The 17218-nt window shown below is 35.1% G+C and overlaps 1 protein-coding gene across 1 annotated transcript in view; it reads right to left on the reverse strand.

Annotated features, from left to right (window-relative positions):
- Positions 1-752: 752 nt before the first annotated feature.
- LOC112680412 overlaps positions 753-17218 on the reverse strand; it is a 32557-nt gene continuing 16091 nt past the window's right edge. The window contains exon 2 of the mRNA XM_025550497.1: positions 753-2357. Within this exon, the coding sequence (XP_025406282.1) occupies positions 753-2357 (1605 nt within the window). The remainder of the gene's footprint in view (positions 2358-17218) is intronic.

The raw sequence follows: 17218 nt of genomic DNA on the forward strand, positions 1-17218 counted from the left end.
TTGTTCTTACTTTGTATTCTCCTTCGTTATTTTTTTTTGGACCATAGATTCTCCTTAATATCTTCCGCTCGAAGGTGGCCAATTTTAGTTCATCCGATTTTGTAGTGGCCCACGTCCCACATGCATACAAAGCTATAGGTCTTACTAGTACATTATAAAGGGTTATTTTTATCTTCCATGATAATATCTTTGATTTAAATAGAGGGACCAATCCAAAATAACATCTGTTTGCCGCTGCTAATCTAATCTTTATTTCCTCGTGGCTATTTGCATCCTTGTTGATGTCCACTCCTAGGTATTTAAAATCATCTACTTTTTTCGAACTTATATTCCCCAATATCCAGGTGTCCCCCTCTATGGTTATTCCTAGTTACTACCATATATTTTGTCTTATCCTCATTTATAATTAATCCTATTTTCTTTCCGTTTTCCAGTAAATTTCGTGTTGTCTCCTTTAGATTTTCTTCATTTTCTGCCATTATCACTAAATCATCTGCATAGGCAGCTAGAATTAGTTGTTTGTCAATTCCAATTTTAATTCCACTTGCAGTTACAAGGGTATCTCTTACGACTGATTCCAATGCTAAGTTGAAAAGAGCTGGGGACAAGGCGTCACCTTGTCTAAGCCCTGTCACCACCTCAAAATCCTCCGATACGGCATCTCCGAACTTCACTTTACACTTTGATCCTTGTACACAAGCACGGACTAGTCTTACAAACTTTTCAGGTATACCCAATTGGTACATAGCGCTTCATAGTTTCTCTCTATTCACCATATCATATGCGGCCTTAAAATCAATAAAAAGGAGGTGTATATCTTTGTCAAATTCATGGCTTTTTTTGATCATTTGCTTAATAACATGTATTTGATCTTGGGTTGACTTCCCTGTCATAAACCCTCCCTGGTAATCTCCAATAATTTCTCGTAAATAGGGTTTGATTCTAGTAAGTAGAATATTAGACAGCATCTTATATGATGTGTTCAAAAGGAAGATTCCCCTATAATTTTTGCAATTCATGGGGTCTCCCTTTTTAAGAATAGGATATAAAACAGATGTACGCCACGGTCTTGGTATTTCTTCATGTTCCCAAACTTTAGTAATTAAGTTATGTAGCTGGTTTATTAGTAGTTGTCTTCCCTTTTTAAGGCATTCAGAAATTATCTCATCTTCTCCCGCTGCCTTACCGCTTTTGAGCATTTCAATACCAGCTTCTACCTCTGCTCTTGATGGTGGTTCTATGTTTTGTTCTACTGTTGCACGTTCTTCTATAATTGCCCTTTCACTAGGTTGGTTAAAAAGTGTGTTAAACATTTTTTTGAACTCATCTGCTATTTTTCCGTTATCGGTCAATAACGTTCCATTTTCTCCTCTAACCATTGATGTTTTACGTTTAAACCCATGTTTAACTTCATTCGCTTTCCCAAAGAAGACTCGAGCATTATTCTTTCTACTACTTTCTATAAGTTGTACTCTTTCTTTTTCCCATGCTCTCTTGTTCATCCTAATTGTCTTCTTTACCTCTCTCTGTTTCATGGCTAATTCTCTTTTATTTTCTTCTTTTGGGTCCTGTAGCACTTTTAATCTCGCTTTATCCCTTTCTTCCGTGGTCTTTCTACACATTTCATTGAACCAGTGCTTGTTCCTTCTCTGTGGTTCGTAACCCAAAACTTCTTCTGAGGTTCTTTTAACCGCTTTTTCTATTCTTCCCCATAATTCTTCTATATTTGCTTCATGTTCAGCGCTTGAAAGGTATTTGTTCAATTTTCCCTGATATTCCTTTGCTTGGTTTCCATTTAGTAGCTCTCTATTAATTTTTTTGATGCTCTGTTTCTTCTGCCAATTCACTGAAATTTTTAGTTTGTACCTTGCCTTTACCAGGAAGTGATCCGATATCGCACTACAACCCTTCATATTTCTTATATCTTCAACGCTTGATCTTATTCTCCTATCAACAACTATGTGATCTATTTGGTTTTTTATCCTTCCACAGGGTGATATCCAGGTCTGTTTATGGATGTTCTTGTGCGGAAACATTGTACTGCTTATGACCATGTTTCTTGCTACTGCAAATGAGATCAATTTGTTTCCATTTTCATTGGACTCACTATGCAAACTGTTTATTCCAATAGTTGGTCTGTATATCCTTTCTCTTCCGACTTTCGCATTGAAGTCACCAATGATAATTTTTGGCTTCCCCGAAGATAGCCCATCACAAACTCTGTCTAGCTCATCGTAAAAAGCATTCTTTACTTCTTCGCTTTTATCTTCTGTTGGCGCATAACAATTTACAATTACTATGTTAAACCATTTGCATTTAAATTCTATATAGCAGATTCTATCACTTATTGGTTCAAACTTGACAACATTCGGCAAAAATTTGTCCTTAATAATAAAGCCTACTCCTCTTTAGTGTTTTTCTCCACCGCTATATAAAATTGTATTTCCTTGTGACTTTATACTACCAGATCCGTCCCACCTTATTTCTTGAACTGCTGTTATATCCAGTCTGTATCGCTCAAGACACGATACGACTGTCGTCAATGTTCCCGTCCTATACATTGATCGCACATTCCAAGTTCCAATACATAAATCCGTAATCTCCACGTTCCGAGGCAATATTAATCGTTGTTTCGTAATCATATTGTTTTGCGTGTAAGGTGATTGGCCTTACGACAACCTCCTCTTGGAGGGTCTGATTACTCCAACCAATTAAGGTCAGAGTAAGGGTGGAATGAACCAACTAACTAAAGTAAGTTCAGTCCACAGCTCGGGGCCCCGGGTTCGCCACATCCGTAGTGTTAATTGCTTAACACCCCCCTGAGGGGAATACTTATAATAGTAACAATAAAATGGATACACAGTCGAACTTACAATCACATTTTGATTCTTTCCGAGATGTGACCTAATAAAATAAAGTATAATTTATAATATATATATATATATATATTTATATATAAATATTTCAATTGAAAACTAGTTCGAAAATCTTCTGCGCTTTTACCATTGTATATTATAATTCCTTTAAGTGAATTATAGTTTATGTTGATATATTACCTAATCCTATGGTAAACTTATGTTCCAAGGTCGAGTTAAAATTTTAACCAATGTAAAAATAAAATTACTGCCTAAGCAACATTGATGTGCAACATTTTTACATTTTAAATCATGTTCGACGTAAATTCGAATTTTCAACCAAACGCTTGTCAGATGATCTATTGATTTTTAAATTGAGGACCACTCGTATAGTATGTTCTATCGATTAGTAATTTTTCAAAACTGAACTCATATTTTGCACTTCATTTTGTTATGCGGTGAACTCTTTTTCGTATAAACATTTCGATCAGGAAACGTCTCCCGGTTGACCTGTTTAAATTATATTATTATTATTATTATTATCATTATTATAATAATTGTCTTTATTAAACGACGTCTATCAGAAACTCATATTCGCGTCTATGGTTTATACACAAATATTTGCATCACATCGGATATTAATCCGAATTCAATATCATACGTACACGGATTTCAACGGTTGATTTGCTATGTGTAATGATCGTTTGCCCAGCGTTTACGTAACAAAGCTACTTAATGAAAGTCTAGCCGTGTTCCATTTTTGGCAAAATCGGCTCAAGTATCAAGTACAATATTGTACAATTATATTCACGATTGATCTTTAAACATGGTTTTAATACAGGGAATAAAACAGACGCGCGATTACGATGTATCTGTGTGTGTGTAGTGTGTACTGCTGTCTGTTTTAAGCATTATACAATTAATATATATGAACGAAAATATAAATGTGTCGGTCCAAGCTTTTAAGGCCTTATAATGATAATATCATGGTATTTCCAATATAATAATAATATAAGCTTGCTAATGCGAAAACTTACTTTGAAGTAAAGAGGGTAGACGTTATTATATTTTAATATATATTATTATATTATTTAGTATGCAACTCTTTGAATAATTTTAGAAAACTTCAAACCTTTTGTTTTTACCTACAAAAAATTAAAAAATTGCCACCTAGTGCAGCCTTATCCCCTTTGCTTCCCCTCTTAATAACCTAGCAATGTATAGTATATAATAATATAATATATACATATATTATACAAGAATTAAAGTCTAATTATTTGACCAATTTAATTTAAACATTACAAATCCATTATTTACGTTATTTATTAATTATTCTATTATATAGATTTATTTTTATAAGCTTATTATTATTAATAGAATATATATAAACGCCGCATACGATATGTATAATTTAATATTATATTTAAATTGAATATTAAATATTTAATTTTCAATGAACACAAAATTAAAATTAAACAATTAGTATAAATATAAAGTTAATGTTTGATTTTCAAAATTAATCTTTGTAAATTAATAAATGTTAAATATTAAGAATTATACAATCTAAAATTTGTATTAATATTTAAATATTTTTTATCTAAAATTAATTAAGTTTTATTCAATATTTCAATTATAACATAAAAATATATCCGTTCGGAATCTTAAATTAAATAATTTTATAACGTTGGATAAAGTTATAATTTTAAAAATTTTAATTCCAATCAAAGTAAAACATTAATACAATTTTTATGATTGACAAATGCTGTGTGGGATGTTGTACGACAAACGGAGAAATATCTCACGACACACATTGGAACGTTTTATACAAAATGCGAATATTTATCATATTGTTTTTTTTTTTAATTCTTAATTTGTTTTATTTTAATTTGTAAATACTTACTTTGTATATAGTTTCAGAAAATAAAATGTTTTTTTTAAAAAAAAAATGTGATTCCATGTTATTTGCATTTGAAGTTACGTATAATTGATTATATATTCATTGTATACCAGGAAAATTTAATTTTTTTCTTCACATTTCTTAAAAATGTTTCTTATGACAAATACATTTTAAAAATCGATTATTGGGCTTGATTTGTTTATTTTACATTAGCATAAAGTAATTATAGAGGTAAAACACATTACATTTTTATTCACCCTATCTTAAAACGAGTTTAAAAAGGTTATAAAATTTGATATTTTGAAATTATTTTATTTTTTGATTAAAAAAAAAAAAAATGTTTAAAAGATGTGTCTAAGATTTGAAGTACTGTTCCATATACTAAAAGAAGTCAGCTATAATAAAATTAAAATTTCAAAGACCAAATGAAGTACCAACTTTGAAAGTAATTTATATTATAACGCGTAAAAGCATGCACGATTTTATGAATTAATTATGAAAAAATCAATTTAATTATTATCAATACATGAAACTAAATACAATTAATAAAATATACAATTATTTTTTCCAGTAAATAATTATTAATATGGCACAAATAAGTATAACATAATACATACAAAGTATTTATAAATTAAAATGAAAACATTTAAGAATTAAAAAAAAAAAAAAAGTTTAGTAAATGTCTATATTTTGTCGGTTGGGTCGCTATTGTCAAGATAAACATCTAAGCTATTAAAATATAAGTATAATAACCAAAATCAATTTGTGCTGTATTAATTTAAAGTATACGATAAAATCTCTTATGGTAAAACGATTATTAGCGTTATATTAAAGCGTACCTATTATGTTATAAAGGGCCATCTACCCAACACAATATAAATGTATGGACTACCTTAGCATATAGGTAGTGTAACACTGTTATAGGAGTTTCACTAAACAATCTTTCTGCGTACGTTTGCTACCATTTTACGAATTCCGAAAAGTTATATTACATAAATATGTCATCCATGCGTTTTATGTACTCCAACGGCGATAAAAAAATAATGGCATCTCAATGCTATAATAAACTGTAATCCGTTAATGCCTGGTATTCGATTGTGATAACCGTTACCGTTGGTACGGTACAGACCCACAAAAATCCAAAAACACGACGAGGCTGAAAAAGCGTATAATAAAAATAATTCGCTGCGCGAAACCAATTAATTTCAAAATTATATCGAAGCTTCACATACAGCTACTCAGAAGCAACGTCACTAAAATACCTTATCCTATATAGTCCTGTCATTCATACCTACCAAATCGCTCAAGTGCCAATTCATAGCATGAGCGAATAATATTTATAACCATGGTCAGTGTTTCATGCAGGGGCGTATTTAGATAGGGGCCATGGGTCCCGTTGCCCAGAGCGGCATATTTTTAAAGATTTAGAGGGGCGGAAATTTTTATTTCGTACTTTACACAATTATACAACTTACGCAAATGATTTAGCAACGTGTTTTTTAAATGAGTGTGTACAATTTTAAGGCCATATAAAAATATTGAAGTTAAGCTTACAACAATACAGATGTTACAGTTTATAAAAGAACATAATTTGAATAGTGTTTATCTTTATACTGGGGTAGCTTTATGTATTTTTTGTATACACCATCTACAAATTTTAATGCAGAACGTTCTTTTTCAACACTTAAAAGAATAAAAAATATTTTCGCTCTACAATGGCACAAGACCGGTGCTTGGTTTTAGCGGTATTAACAATTGAAGCTGAAATAACCACTTTATTAGATTTTGAAAAAATAATTAATGATTTTGCTAGTTCTGAATCAAAGAAGAAAAAGATTTAAATTTTGTATTTATATTGTATATCTAGCAGTTAATAGAGGTTTTAATAAATAATATTAATTAGTAACAAATTTTTTTTTTGACTGGGGGGGAGGCAAAATATGTGTTGCCCTTACCCTGAAATTCCTAAATACGCCACTGGTTTAATGGTGTTAAACACGTCTCTAGATTCGCGATTGCTATCGGTCCGATTTTTTGCAGTAGAACACACTTACGGCACAAAAGCTGTTGGTTATTTTGGCTTTGAGCGGACACTAGTGGTTGTGCTATCGTATTCCTTTTTGTTTCGCTCGAAACCGACACATGTGACATATCGTAGTGGTGAAAATACTCTTAAACTGCACTTAAGTTGAAGCTGTATGAAATACATCATCGCTGGTAAATACGAGCGCATATATATAGTTTACGGTTTTTGAAAAGTATGTGTTAGTGAAACTGCAAACAACAGCTAAGACCGAAACGCTTTATTTTTGTCGTCTGATATTTCGGAAAACGGTTATTATGATTCCTATGTTCGATTGTAATCAGACCCAAGTAAAAAAATATTAATTTGTATTCATTTTCTGCACGTGAAATTTGAATCGAACTGGTCTTTTAACGTTTAATATCGATTTTCATGCACGTTTCCTGCATGTGAAATACGTTTTGACATTCAAAACGAGACAAACATTTTCGAGTGTCTTGTCTGACGTGAAAGAAACTGATGTAACTTGATTTTGAATTCTCCACTGGAAACTCAGTGATGTCTGCTGTCGCATCGATGTCACAGCTGAGCATATGTAGACACCGGTAATAGTGTAGCCGAAGAGATCATTTTGAGCAATCTGTCACCCGCAATCGGTGCGGTAGATTTGTTGTGCGATTACCTCTGAAACGAGTTTCGGACGCATTAGGAAATTCATTAGGTATAGTTAGCCGTCCAAACGATTTTTCATCTTGAAGCTCGTATAATCACTGATTCAAGTACATTACGCAGGGTGAGTTGTTATAGGGGTAAACATGAACGTCACTGTTTTTTCTGTGATTTTTTTTTTCAATCGCGAAACAGAAAAAAAAGCAAAATTAGAATAAAGGTTTTGTTTTTAATTAAAATAATTTCCTAAAATCTAACAAAGATTGACATATTATTAAGAATTTATTTTCAACGAAATTGTGCGCTCCGAGAGACCAAAAAGATGAATTACTCTCCGAAAACCGTAGCTACCCTTATATAAGAGAGGATTTCACCCTCGTTATGTGACTAATTATAAAAACAGGAAACAAAAATTTACCAATTAATAAACAATTAAATTTGTCATACGCGTTAATAATAATTACTTAAGTGATTCGACAAGGTATGCTTTTTTTTACCATAAAATCGTTAAAAATTAATTTAACCGGGCCTGTCTTTAGAACGTTCAATTCGTCTCGATGTATTATATGAATAAATTCTATAAGTGTTATTTATTTTAGTTAAACAGGTACCTATGCACGTATGATGTGCGTATATAAAATTCATACCGTGTTATTGGTTTAATACTGCAATCGTTGAAACATTTCCACTGTAAATGAACAAAAAATATTTAAGTAAAATTACATTTACAATATATACATTCTTGTACAACAAGCAAATTAGCAAAAACAATATAGAAAAAAAAATTAAATACGCATCTTGAACTTTATTCGATTTGATTTTAGACAAATACTAAGACGTTTCAAAGATGTGATATAGATTTTATGATTATTTTTCGTAATATATAATGTATTCATAAATGTATGTATGTATAATATGCATTTATTCATGTACGCATATGCGTATAGTATATTTGTATAAATAAATGTATGAATATAAATGCGACATTTAAGTTTAAAATAATCGTTAAAACATTTACGTGTTATTCATTACAATAATTTTTCGTATTTTATATTACACATTATGTGTCTAGAGCACATTGTCTTTCCCATGTTATTTTGAATATTCGAACTGAGAAAATAACGTTTACAAGTGACTTGTATGATACTTATGTACAAAACGTACTTTTATGGGGCAGTTCACCCCTTCATTTAACTATGGTGATGGGTCAGTCTAGTGTTTGGGTGGGTGTGGGGTGGGTTGGGTGGATAAATTTGCACTCTAGTTAGTAAATTTTCGGACTGTACAAACTGACAACAGTCGATCTGTAGATGGTAGGATACTATGATGCAATAGAGCAATTCGACTATCAATGCATGTCTGTATTCCATATCAAGTACAAAGACGTACATTGATATTTGACGAAATACATATATTTTGCATACATGATGAAGCTAAACACATCTCGGTTCTCAGTGTTCAAAAGTGATTATAGAGCATGCAAATACATCTTTTGAACATTTTAAGATAGTTACTTAAATTACCAATAGCCAGGTGAAACATTTTTGAAACATCTTTTTTTTTAAATTACAGTTGTTTAAAAAATGATATAAACTGTTTTTTGTTTTACATTTCTTTAATTTTAATAACGTATTTAAAATTTAAATAATTAAGCCTATATTTATATACTCTTCAAATTGATATTAAGTGTTTTTTCTAAAACCACTACGAAGTAGGTAAGCAATAAGTAAGGTAAATAGGTTAATTAATACCTAATTTATTATTATCATTTTCAGTCTGTATGACTATTGATTTATGATAAAATATGAGGCATTTTACTCGATCATAATTTATATTATTATTATTATGTGCTGTTTTAAGCGGCACATTTAATAATAAATACATTCGATTTCTAAAATAGACTTAATAGTGCGGGCTGTCGGTTATAACCCCTTAATCCCCTCTGGATACGCCACTGCTGAATAGTACCTACCTAATAGATGTAATTGGAATGAATCAATTGCGAGCGAAGCAAGCAACTATATGACGATTAAATTTACAATATAATCATTCAATCATGTAACCTGTCATAATTTTGCTCTAACTTTTTGGGTGGTGGTATTAACACGTTTTTATACTTTGCCCTACCAAATAAAATACAAGCCGGCGCCACTGCTTATGTACATTCGCAGATAACAGATATCTACGCATATTAATATGTATAATCACATAGAATATACTGGAATATATTGGGTACTTTGTAACTAAGCATCCTTAGGATCGTAAACAGTTAACATATTGAACTATAGATATACACATGCGTAGTAGAGATCACTGCTATCAGCGCGGTGTTTCGTAGAGAAAAATATGTAATTATTAAAACTTCAAACGATAAGTTATAGTGATTCGTATGACGATTCTAAAAATGGTACAATATGGTATAGGATATACGGTATTGTTTCGGAAAACGGAGACGGTCTATGCGGAAGACGTCGCATGTAGGCGAGTCGGGAAGGATGGGTTTGTGTGAAAAGATGTTTAGGGTTTAACGTACGAGAACTCGATGTTTGAAAAGCATGCAAAACGAATTCAATATTTTTACGCGTTGATATCGAACATTATCGTTCGAAGGGAGCTGTAGACAGCCGTTGGAGGGGAAAGATGACGTACGAAATGCCGACGGCTGTCGTAGGGACATAACGCCAGGCGTTTTTCACGTGCACACGTGAACGTTCAGAAAACATATAACTCGACGACGATTTATCGCACTCGGTCGCCGTTTTATTATCTTTAACGGCGCGCGGTCGTGTCTCGTCTACAGTGCAACTTATAATAATAATAATAATAATAATAATAATAGTAATCGTAATAACAGCGATGAAATATTGTCCGGAACGCAGAGTCGTGGAGCGAAACTTCGCGAGATCGTCGTTGTAACCGAAACGTATGCGTGAATATATTGCTAAATCGTTTACTGGCGATTCGTCACGGTCGGGCGTATTACGCGTCCAATTAGGACCACGTGTTACCGATACAACGCGCGTCATTATACCGTTAAAGGAGTGCGCGACGCGCTCGCGCCCGAACTTCCGCCGTGGAATCCTGTCCCATCGTAAGCGCATACGCACGTTACACATAACCGTAAAACGACGCACTTAATCACGGAACGCGTATAAATTAACCGTTATAAACTAACCTAACCTAACGCGTCGGACGACGGGAGCTGTCCGGGAAATAATAAGCAACAAACGGGCAGCGATAACGGCGAAAACGAATTTCACCTCGAAAAAGATACATCTCAATGTCACGGAAAGACTCGTCGAAACGTAACGTGTGCACGTGAAACGAGAACCATTAATGATATTTAAAAAAAAAATAAATATATATATATATATATATATATACTGGAAGCCTTTGAGACGTGATGTTTAAAACGCGTATGGAAATTATAAGTATTTTTTTATAAAAGATTAAATAAATAAAAAAAACAAACGAAGAGGTTATATAGTTATCCAGAAGAGTTGCTAAATATAATTGGTACGGTTGAAGGAAAGATAACCGCGTAGGATAACCATCAAAACTGGTGTGCAGAGAACAAATTAACGTAGGAGTTAAAAATCCTAAAGGAATCGAAAGAAAAGTCGAGCAAACGATCACACGAGTTACATCAGTGGTTTTCAACCTGGGGGTCGCCAAAAATAATGTATGAAATGGTCTTTCCATATTATTTAAAAAAAAACAAAGTAAATTATTTGTTTTGTGAAATTTCTAAGTGTTAATTAATCAAAATTGTTTATCGTGTAAATATTTTATCGGTAATTAAATCAAATTTTGACGAATAAAACAAAATTTTTTTTTGAAGGGGTCGCATTACACAAAAATAAAAAATGGAGGGTCGCGATCCGAAAAAGGTTGAAAACCACTGGGTTACACTATTGTTGCATATACACAATAAATATGACATTTTCCAAAAAAAAAAAAAATTTTATTCTTAATACAAACGGTTTAATGTGCATAGATAATAGTAGTTAAGATAAAAAGTACGCGGAAAGGGAAGAAGGGGTAACAAACACGGTTAGATTTTTCATTTTCTGAATATACGGTTAACCTATGCCTGTTATCGCCTATGTAATATACAACGGTATAGGAACCTGCAACGCTACGCGCGTGTTGGCGTTTCATTTGTACCGCGAGCCGCACGTCGATTACATTTTTACGTATTACGAATACGTTCACTGCGGACGAAATGAAATATCGCGCCAGCGCACATTCCAATATGCGGATTCGCGATGGAAACGCAACGCGTGTATCCGATATCCGCAGTGCGATGACACAGTCGATTTTTCCGCGTCATTATACTACGGATGGTCGACGAACGGATGATGATATTGCGGCGAGAAAGCCGTACGAAAAAACCACAACAAATACTGTACGGTACGTGTGTACCGCGTCATCCGATGTGTACGTATATTTCACAGTGAATAATCTCTCTGCTCTCGAATCCTCTTACTCGGCTCCCTCCCACCGGCCGCTCCTGTTCCACCCTTGCACAGGCACCGAACGGGCAGATCGGAAATGGAATTTCGCGCGCACGCGAACGGGTGACGCGCGCCAAACACCGCGTTTAGAATAACAATAAACGGACGAAAAATAGGAAACGGTAAGGAAAAGGAGGGGGGAAAATCCGAGAAGAAAATACCCACACACACGCGCACACGCATATAAATAAAGTAGAACGGACGACTCTCGAACGCGGACGAAAATCCAATACAAGCGTTGAAGGGCACCACGTATAGATATATATACGCGTAGTATATACTCGTCGTCGATCGTTTGCTCTTTACCGGACGTGTCCTTTGTTTCCTTTCTTTTTTTTTTTTTTTTTTTTTTTTTTTTAACTCTGGTGTTTTTTATTTTTGTTTTTTTTTTTGTCCGTCGAGTACATGTCACCGTCAGCGGTCAGATGTTAAAACGCTACGGGGCGGCGAGGACTTTAATTTTCCTCCACAACGGATTTTCTCAATACCTTCACACGTGCGCGCACACACGCGTAGGCACACGCAAAATACACGACCGTCGTTGCACGTATGTGTGTACACACCCGGTGCTCTGCCAATAGCCGTCTTTGTCGTGGAGTGGTTTTTCCTAGGACCGGAGTGCTTATATTAATATCACGACGAGAGCATGCACGTAGGTGAGACAATTCGCACGCGCGTCGTTCGCGTATGCGAAAAAACGCGTGCTCACCCATACGTTCAATTTGCTTTTCTGTTACGATCACGCCAGGTACCGTTCGCGTATTTGCCAATTGCCCCGCGGGAAAAATTCGTTTCCGATCGGTCCGATCGAGGCGAAACCAAATTTGATCTCGGAAACGCGATTTGGCATGGACAAGATTCCGCGCGACGAGGGGAGTGCGTCATTGGGCGAAAATCACACGTGGAAAACGTGCACGACGATACGGGTCGTAAGCCCTCACTTTTATGTGTGTCATTTCATTGCCCATCCCCTTTCTGTGACAATTCCTAAGTACCCCGCTGGCGTGTCGGTCAACTTGACCCCGGTCTCGATCGCATCGCGCTCCTATCGACCGGCATGATCGCCGATCGAGTTTCGAGGATAAAATACATGACAACCACGTAGTGTTCCACGTCCGGCCGGGTATCATCCTGGCCGTACGCGCACCACGCGCCTACCCGCTCTCCCGCAATTACGTCACGATCGTGCCGCGATTTATCGTTACGAAACTTTCCCGGTCTTGTTCACGAGTCTCGTTCTTACCTCGTTATCATCATTCCCGTTGATTTATTCGCACGGGCGCGTAACACACGCGTATTACATTTTATCATCGTGACGCGTTACGTAGTTAGTGATCCGGGCACGCACATAATGAAAAGTTTAATAAATAACGTCCGAAGTGAAGAGGGGAGGGGGTTGTAAGAGACGACTGTGCGTACGACTGGGGTACGTTGAAAGGAACCGGCATCCGTACAAGAGGATCCGTGCCGAATCACCTCGGTGACCGATTTCATTCGTAGTCACGCTTGCAAGTCTATTTCGCGTCAACGAGCCGAAGATTGAATCAAGCACGCTCGCACGATAAAATCCCACCCGGGGCAAAATTAAAATCCTAAGGGCCGAAACAAGGTGTGTATCTATAAATATATGGGAACAAAATCAAATACCATAGAAGTCGGTATTCGGGAGAATTGCTAGTTTTAAGCGATATGCATCACGTGTAAACATTGTAAACCAATAAATACGTTCAAGATTATATATTTCAGATAATCTAAAAATATAATAAATTTTACTGAACTTCATAAACGAATCTCAATAAAATTATGTTATGATTAATATGAACGGTATTAAATTAAAAATAGTTTTGAAACAAATATTCCCATTGGGGACAGTGGTCCTTTTGGCCACCTCCATGCGGGAGCGCATGAGTCGAATGCGTTCCGACCATTTCGCCGTATATTCGAGAGCAGTTACTGATGGCCGTGCTGAATAGGTGCCGAATGACGTTACCGATTATTGTGAACGGGAATCGTTTTCAACGAACACTTATTTCAATACGACAGAGGTGCATCGCGGAACAGTACCTTTGGGGTGCGCGTGAAAGACACGCCGTCCGTTGTCGTTGCACCTCCGGCGGTGGATCGATTCCGTATCGACCGCTACCGGATGTCCGGTGTTTGCGAACCGATCACGACTCCATTGCACACGACGGGATAGGTCTGAGGTTATACTGCAGTTCGCCGATCGCGTTCGCATACGTTTTCAATCGTCAAATCACGCGGTCGTCTTCAGCTGCCGCTGCCGTCACCGGCAAACCGATTCCGCCCTGTCCGCACCCCAACTTGCAGACTCACGCGTGGTCGCTTAGGGGTAGGTTTTTGGCGAAAGCGTACTGTAAGTTTTAATGAAATATTAACAGCGTTAAAACAATCTCGGCACCGATTAGCATACGCGAGTATAAGTATACGTGTATATGAGGGCGCGAACGATACGGTTGTAGTAGTATTTCAAATTGATTTATTTAATCAATTTTCTTGCCAAACCCCGAGGGGAGCTTTGAACAGCAACAACAACAACAATACAACAACAAAAAATATCTGTTCACACACACGACTGTAAATCGTAATATAAATACAATACGTACATTATAATAAGTGTGTATGTGTGTGTGTGTGTGTGTGAGGGTATCGTACATGGCCAAGCCAAAACGATGTTTGTCGATATTTCCATTCGACGACGGCTTGCAAAAACTTGTGTGTCGTCGAAACATTTTCTACGTGATTTTTTTTTTTTCACCTCCCCGTTCGCGTTGTTGGCGTCTTTTCGACTGCGCGCGACGTCGCGGCAATGTATTATTCGTTTTAAAAAAATTAAAATAAAAAAACATCGACCGAACCCGGAGACGTTAATTGAAATTTATTAGGGACACTCGTTTGTATCCACCCGCCGAAAACGTGTACGTTACATTTATTTTATTTTATTTTATTTTTCCGTTTTTATTTTTATTTTATTTTATTTTATTTCATTTTTTTTTTTTTTTGTTTCATCCTTAGTTGTTGGCACGGATAACCCCAAAGCGCGGCCAATCACCGTTGACCATAAAAAAAAAAAAAACGTAGGAAATTGGAGCTCGTTTTTCCCCAGACTTATGCGTGTATAAATCTAACACTACAGGGACGCCAAATTTCTAAGTTATACATTACAATAATCGTAAAAAGGAGCCAGGCGGTTATTTTATTTCATTTTATTTATTTATTTATATACATATTTTTTTTTGTTCCGGTTCTCGTAACAATTCGATACGCAAAAAGCTGCCAACGGCCCTTTTTCTGCCTTTCGCTCGAAAATAATACATTCCGATTTCTTTCTTTATTTTTTTTATATTTCGTTTATTTATTTATTTATTTTTTGTTTTTTGATGAAATTCGCGTGGATTCGCCACTGTTGGCAGACATTCAAATTCGTGTTAAAGTTAAATTGTCAGTTTTTATTATTGTTTATGTTGATGAGATTTTTGGCCGTAAGAACTGCGTGCGTACAACGTGGCCGTTTAGTCAAATGTCCGGCGCGCCCATAACGATTTTGTCCGCTAAAATCAGTTCGTTTACGCGTGTGCGCGCGGTTTCACTGTACACAGTGTGTTCAAATATGTGCGTGTGTGCGCGAACTATTGCTTGTGCACATTGCGGTTTTCACATTATGCGACAAAACATGTCCGTTTGATTTAACGGTTGGGAATATGTACGTGTATAAACATGAATATGTGCTGCGTGTATGTATGTGTGTGTGTGTGTGTGTGTGTCTGGTTTGTGCGCAGCAGTATTATGGAAATCTCTGGATCACACACACACGCTGTATACTTTGCTGTATAATTGGTTCGTATTTTGAGAAATGTGATTAAACAACACTACATGCCAAGATCCGAAATGTCTCCTACTGCAGTGGTACACGTTCTCGAATGGCCGTAGCGACTCTTAACGCGCCGTTGAATAACAGCTGCGGGTAGATAACACTCGGTATACCGGAAGTAATTTTACCGGATCTCCAAACGCGTTTTCACGTCGAAAACCCAAAACGACATCCCTCCCTCCCTTCATCCATCCCACTCACCGTGCTTCCATTTCTATCACATCCACCGTAGTTTCATCTCTTCTCGTTTCTTCCCCCTTGCCATAGGTCTGGAGTACAGGACCCTCAAAGCCTTGGCGACGCGATTTTTTTTTGTTTACCAAAAGCCTGGATACTAACGAGTTACTTTAAGTTAATTTAACTTACACATTTACAATTCAACCGCGTTTACTCGATGTTCTTATTAAATTTGCCCATTTGTCATTGTGATTTTTTTTTTCAACCAATTGGATACATTTTTAATTTCCACATATATACAATATAAACAATTAGTTTTTTTTTCATTCTTAAAAGAGATTTTAAGGTAAATTTAAAAGTTAACTCGGTTATTTTAAACGAAAAAAAAATTCAAATTGGTTTATGATAGATAAAGTTCATCGGAATATAATTTATATTATATATTATATTACAAGAAAATAAAATTAATTTAAAGTCAAATCAATATTTGTTTGTAGGATTGGACTTAAAAACTTGTTCAAAATATTTATTAATTTCCATGAGTGTGAACTGAAATTAAGAAGAGAAAAATTAGCTGACCAAGTTATGAAAAATCATGAACTTGCCATCTTCGTTTATCTGCTAATTTTTTTTTTGCGTCAAATTTAATCACGTAGATCTTAAGTTTTCGGATTTGTCGGTTTTGTAATAATATATCTATTTTTTTACTTCACGTATGTAAATGACGTCAGAGAAAACGTATTTGAAATCAACTCTTTTGAAAATGCGAATGTACGTGGCTCATTATAATGGAGATCGTGCGTGTCTGCGATAAAAAAAAGAAAATAAGATATGCGTCTAATGTAATATTATCTATTACGCTGTATTTACATTCGAAGAATACCGAACATTTTAATCCAAATCGATAGTGTATAATGGAGTAATTATTATCATATATTAGCCTATATAATATATTTTTATATAATCGCATGGACGACAAATAAATTATCAGTCCATAAGAAGTGTAGTAAAATTATGTGACGGAATATATAAATATGTATTTATGTATACGGTAATATAGTTATTACAAGGTGCACTGCCTATGTATATTATCCGGGGAAAAAAATATATATTTAAACAAAAAAAAAACGTGTTGTTTATCTCCTGTAATACTTTTTTTTTCTGAGTTATGTGATAATAAAATATGCGTGT

The sequence above is a fragment of the Sipha flava genome, unplaced genomic scaffold, assembly GCF_003268045.1.
Source record: "Sipha flava isolate LNK unplaced genomic scaffold, YSA_version1 176_pilon_pilon, whole genome shotgun sequence".
NCBI lineage: Eukaryota > Metazoa > Arthropoda > Insecta > Hemiptera > Aphididae > Sipha > Sipha flava.